The sequence below is a fragment of the Lepeophtheirus salmonis genome, chromosome 1 (assembly GCF_016086655.4).
Source record: "Lepeophtheirus salmonis chromosome 1, UVic_Lsal_1.4, whole genome shotgun sequence".
NCBI classification, from domain to species: domain Eukaryota; kingdom Metazoa; phylum Arthropoda; class Copepoda; order Siphonostomatoida; family Caligidae; genus Lepeophtheirus; species Lepeophtheirus salmonis.
Genome location: NC_052131.2, coordinates 18,152,593 through 18,157,867, shown reverse-complemented (window position 1 = coordinate 18,157,867; position 5,275 = coordinate 18,152,593). Strand labels below are relative to the sequence as shown.

Sequence of the window (5,275 nt, the reverse complement as noted above, 5' to 3'; positions counted from 1 at the left end):
TATTAGTTTTCCTATAGAAAACAACCATATATCGCATTTTTTAGTAATACACATTACATATGTCGATTTAAAAATTCAAAGGGAACATATATTTCAACCCAAAATAAACATAAATATTAACAAAATGAGAACATCCTTCACAACCCTATAATGTTCCTACTAGCCACGGAGAAGTCGTTGGCGAGGTGATTCATAGATTTGGTGGGGTCCTTCTCCATTCCTGGAGAGGTCTTCTCCGTCGTTCTTCATCTAGGTGACCCTGAAAACCAGGATCCTGGAGCACTTCACAATGTCTTCGCCACCTCAACTACAACATCTAGGAGATCTGAGATGTACTTCATTTTTCAATCATGATGACGAGACGACAAAAGAGTTATTAAATTTTGTTTATGCAAAAAGGATGGATGAACCAGAATGTCGAAAAATATTCACTAAACCTTCCTCTATAAAGGAAAAAATTACCATTAATTAAAAATCCACTCCACGTTTTACTGTCTAAACTGTTTATATATATATTTTTAATCAACTTAACGGGTCCCAAACTTAATATATAATATTTGCTTTCCAAAATTGTATTCCACCACCCTAGTTATAAGCAATCTATAATAAATGATATCATCTTAATTGAGAGCATTGAACATTCAGAATCTTATAGATTAACACTTTCTTATCAATAAATATGATAATTGAAGCCACGTAATAATAATAATCTTTGTGTATTTAAAGCAGAATTATTTTATTCTTACTTGTAGTTTGACATTCCTAGCCAACAAGACATATTATCATCCTTAAAATTCGTTTGGAAAGTATCTTCACATCCTGTTATGTAAGTTCCTAAATATATCATTTATTAATAAAAGAAACTCTGTTAAAAACATAATTTCCTTAATATAAATAAAACCTTTCTGATTATGACCCAAGTAATTGGGATACAGACAGACACATTAGTTGATATCTGAAAATGTAATGGATTATTATTTGTCACAGCTCTTCCTTTTGAGTCATGTTTCAGTAAAAAAAACAGGACATTACCGAATGAAAAGATATATCTCTACAGGCTAAGAGATAATTAATAAAACAGATACATATATTATTAGTGTTGTATCAGTCCTTATTTATTTGGTATATTCCAGTCTTAGAATCGGTCCTTCGGACTGTCATGACTAGAACTGATTTAGAAAAAAAGAATTAAAGTTGAGTAACATCATTAAGGAACGAACTTTATCAATTTTGGTACTGAACTGGACGGAGTCTGAACTGGACAGGACTGCAGTATTTAGTCCGAAATAAGGATCAACACAACTCTATATATTATTACTGTATTTATTGAACATGTGTTTCTTTGTGATAAACAGCTTAAATCAATGCTATAAAATTAAAACAATTACAGAATGAAAGGATATCTTATCCTATTATTGACTTTTCTTCAAATATGGAGCTCTCTCTCCCTCAAACCCATCACAAGTAAGCCCATTCTTCTTATATACACTTATTGAAATAGTTGCTATAGTAGCCATTTCCAGGAGAAAGTCGTCCAAACACTGGATCTTGTCGGAGTCAAATATGTTTCGAAGGTAATTATCGTGTTTAATATCGTACCTAGATATATTTTATAAGAATTCTCATATTTTATAGGATTTGAGCCATTGAATGCTTGCCAATGTGATAATTCATGTCTTAGACATAAGGACTGCTGTGAAGACTTTCAACAAGTTTGTAACCGAAGGAGTATGGTTCCAAAGACAAAAATAACTTTTTGAAACTTTCTATTGTGTCTTTTTATTCTTAGGTGTTGATTCAAACATTCGAAATCTCCCAGACCAACTTATTAAATTGGACCCTTACAATGTTGGAACAGACGTAGAGATTGATCCTCAGTCCGCAAGTCCTCAATGCGGGAGCTCCCAAGATAATGCTCCTAATAAATTTTTCTCTATGGTACCCTCTTCTACATGGGACATCCCCACAGTCAAAAAACTAAAGGCACTCCACAATAACTATGATGCCAATGTCAAACAGAATGACAAACCTACTTCTGAAGAGTTGAATGAACAAAACGAGTTTATGGACTTGGTTCTTGAAACCCCTGTTATGAAAGCTACTTATGAATTCGTTGTAGATAATAACATTTTCAAAGGAAATAAAATAGCTTTCAGTGCCAAAATGAAGGAAATGTGGTTTGGATTGTATGATCGAGATGGAAATGGCAGTAAACGGACATTGGGGTCCAGGTGAGAAATGTGACATTTGTAACATATTCTAAATACATAAATAATCTTCTCTAGTGGGTTTGAACATATTTTCATTGGAGAATTAAAGAAAAATAAAGTAATTGGATTTCATAATTGGGTTTTCTTTGCCTTGGAAGAACAAGCTGGACGAATTAACTACCGTGGTAGGAGCTTAACTCCAAAGAAATTTGGAAATGTAAGTTCACTAACGTTCATATCAAAGTATTTTTCAAAAAATAATTGTAAAACTGTAGTATGGATATGGAGTTGGAAGTAATTTCAAGTGGAGAAATTATGAAAAATGCATGGGCTCCATGTTTGTTGGAACAACGCCAGAATTCGAAATGGCCCTCTATTCCGTTTGTTTTCTTGCCAAGCCTAATAAAAATTGCCGGCTTTCTTTCCAGGGTAAGAAAATGAGTATAAAAACTAATAAAATGAATTTTGAAGGCAAGGACGTGATTGCCACTGCGTATCCAAGTTTTTAATGAGCTTTTAGCTCAACAACAAAAATTATTGCTTACCATAAAAACATTTTCCGATTCAATGGATATATAAAGTCTCTTTTCCAAATTATTCAACATGAAAGTATACATTATTTACCACTACCATAACCAATTAATTAAAGTGTTGATAATACTCCCGATAATTAATTTGACTCTGTACAAAATATTTTTGAAATAAATTTTAATCATTAATGGGAAACAATTTTTATTTATTTAAATAAAAAAACCAATACAGTCTACAATCTCTTTTCAAGAAGATTTTGAGCTAATAAAGAAATATCCAAGAAATATGAATAATTATCATCATAATATTATGTAATATCTCCCCCGAAAGATGAAACGACTTGTAATAATAAAAAAAAACAATTAACTAATTAATCAATATAATGTATCAATAGAATCTAGGAATACAATTAATAGCGATTTTTTTCATATTTTGTTTCTCTTTAAATAGCTGTTTTTTGAAAGGTTTTAAATGGATAATTATTTTATAGAAAAAAATGTAGAATTTATTTTTTAATACTCAGGGATTTTTTTTTTCTAAAAATAGCATTCGGAACATAAGAGTTGATACAATTTTTGTAATAGGTTTAAAAACCCTTGTGAAGAAAACTTGCAATAAAAATAATTATTAACACCTAATATATGAAGCTGAAGAGAAGTTGAGTTTACAAATTATTATTACCAGTATTTCTTTTCTTCTTTTTGAATTTATGTACAATATATATTTCAATTAAGGAAGAAATTATCTTACATTTTATAATCATAAATATTAGCTGATTTTTTCTACATGAGTATTTTTGAGTTTCTAAAAAAAACAATCGAGGATTTACGAGCTTTACTTTTTACTGTATGAAGACGGCGCTAGGTACCTTTCCCTTAAATCACTATGCCTTATGACATTTCGCCTTAAAGCCATTTTGCCTTAAGGATATTTCGCCTTAATATAATTAAATGAGATATATACGTCGTCATTGTTAATTTATGGTCTAAATTGTTGCTTCCTTTGAATTTATAAATCAAAATATGTAATATTTATTACTATAAACAACATTAAATGGTTGTTTTCCGTTAGAATAATGATGGGATTCTACCCCAAAATTACAAAACATAGTGTAAATGACATATTGAGTTCAAACCAGAAACAAAACATGTAATACTATTAAAATAATAAGAAAATAAACAAAACTGATGACAACTTTTTAAATGGCAGAAGTGTTGGTCTCTTTTCCGTTATTAACTTAATAATTATCATCAGACATTATGAACTATTTATATTGGAAAAAAAGGATTCGTAGATAGACGAACCTGCATATCATGAGGCAAGATCAGGGATTTCCACTTCGTTATGATCCAGGATGTGTCAAAAGAAGAAGCGGTTGGTTGTGGTGAGCCAAACCACTGAAGAATTCGGAGAGGCACTCAAAGGTTGGGTCAAAAAATTGGCCGACTTGGATCATGTGGATTTGGAAAAGTATCCTGACCATGTTTGAGGAGCCCAGGCTGACTGAGGAAGGTCTTATTTCCAGGATCAAAAATGACGGTAAAGAGCTTGATGCCACTTACATCCATTTTATTGATAATCTTAAATAATCTCTCTTTTGTCATTGGAGCTTGAAAGTTGAAATATACAGGCTATTTCCAAGACTTAAAAAGACCTCACACCATTGCAGCTTGGACTTTCTTGTAGTCACGACATATGGTTTGAGTTTTAGTTAATTTCAAACTGGTTTTTTATATCATCCTCGTCAAAAGAGAGAGCAACCAAGGAGTCTTATCAATTTTCAAAATTAACGGACATTTTGTGAAAAATTCGTAGGCAGTCTTTCTAAATTCTATGACAACATTAAAAACTTTGGTCCACCTATCAACAGTTTACCGACTTGGCATCTGGACAGTTTGAGTTCTTATCAAGTTTTCAAAAGTTTTACAGTTCGTCGTCTTTAGAACTATCTTTGAGAGGGTATGTAAATTGCTAGGTATTATTTAATCGCTGATAATTTATATAAAAATATATTGAATTCAAAAGATTCTTCTAGGTTTTTGACATTCTTTTTTGTATCCATGGGATAAAAGTTTTGACTAATTTTAAAGTAGAAAATCCCATTAAAAATCGAATTATTGAGTGAAATTTTGAACTCTATACTAGTTTCATGTATATTAGTTATGTGATTTTTATTCAATACCAAATTCCTCTAGTAAATTCGATTTTTAATTTTTTGTTCTAGTTTGACCGTCTTCAGGACTATAGTTCCATAATTACAAATGTCGATATATAGTTTTAATTATTTTATATTATCATTGGAGATTAATTATTTTTACATCTATTGGGCGGATTCTTCATGAAAACATCCTCTCCGATGGCGATACATGTGTGAGTATCTTCCCATAAATGAATCTAAAACTAAAGAGCAAATAAAAGCTTTACAGTAAACAAGTTGAAAGGAAGGAACACAAATTCAAGCCTAATTTATGCACTATATATATTTTTTTATGTATTATGGAATATACATATATCCTTCATCTGAAGTAAATTCT

At 30.8% G+C, this 5,275-nt stretch overlaps 1 protein-coding gene across 2 annotated transcripts; it reads left to right on the top strand.

Moving 5' to 3' along the window:
- The first annotated feature begins 687 nt into the window (after window positions 1-687).
- On the top strand, window positions 688-2,936 carry LOC121119754 (uridylate-specific endoribonuclease A). Of its 2 annotated transcripts, none has more exons than XM_040714533.1 (7): window positions 688-826; window positions 1,391-1,464; window positions 1,524-1,574; window positions 1,636-1,728; window positions 1,790-2,231; window positions 2,286-2,427; window positions 2,486-2,936. In XM_040714533.1, exons 2-7 carry the CDS (start codon window positions 1,392-1,394, stop codon window positions 2,717-2,719), a joined length of 1,035 nt encoding a protein of 344 aa, XP_040570467.1. In that variant the 5' UTR covers window positions 688-826; window position 1,391; the 3' UTR covers window positions 2,720-2,936. The 2 variants fall into 2 exon arrangements, with proteins under 2 accessions (XP_040570467.1, XP_071744869.1); XM_071888768.1 differs by having other exon boundaries at window positions 750-826; window positions 1,134-1,464.
- Window positions 2,937-5,275: the final 2,339 nt, after the last annotated feature.

Coding starts and splice junctions, on each gene's coding strand:
- LOC121119754 (XM_040714533.1), top strand. CDS start 1,392: ATGAAAGGATATCTTATCCTATTATTGACTTTTCTTCAAATATGGAGC. Junction 1,465..1,523: donor CTCCCTCAAACCCATCACAA/GTAAGCCCATTC, acceptor AGCCATTTCCAG/GAGAAAGTCGTCCAAACACT. Junction 1,575..1,635: donor GAGTCAAATATGTTTCGAAG/GTAATTATCGTG, acceptor CATATTTTATAG/GATTTGAGCCATTGAATGCT.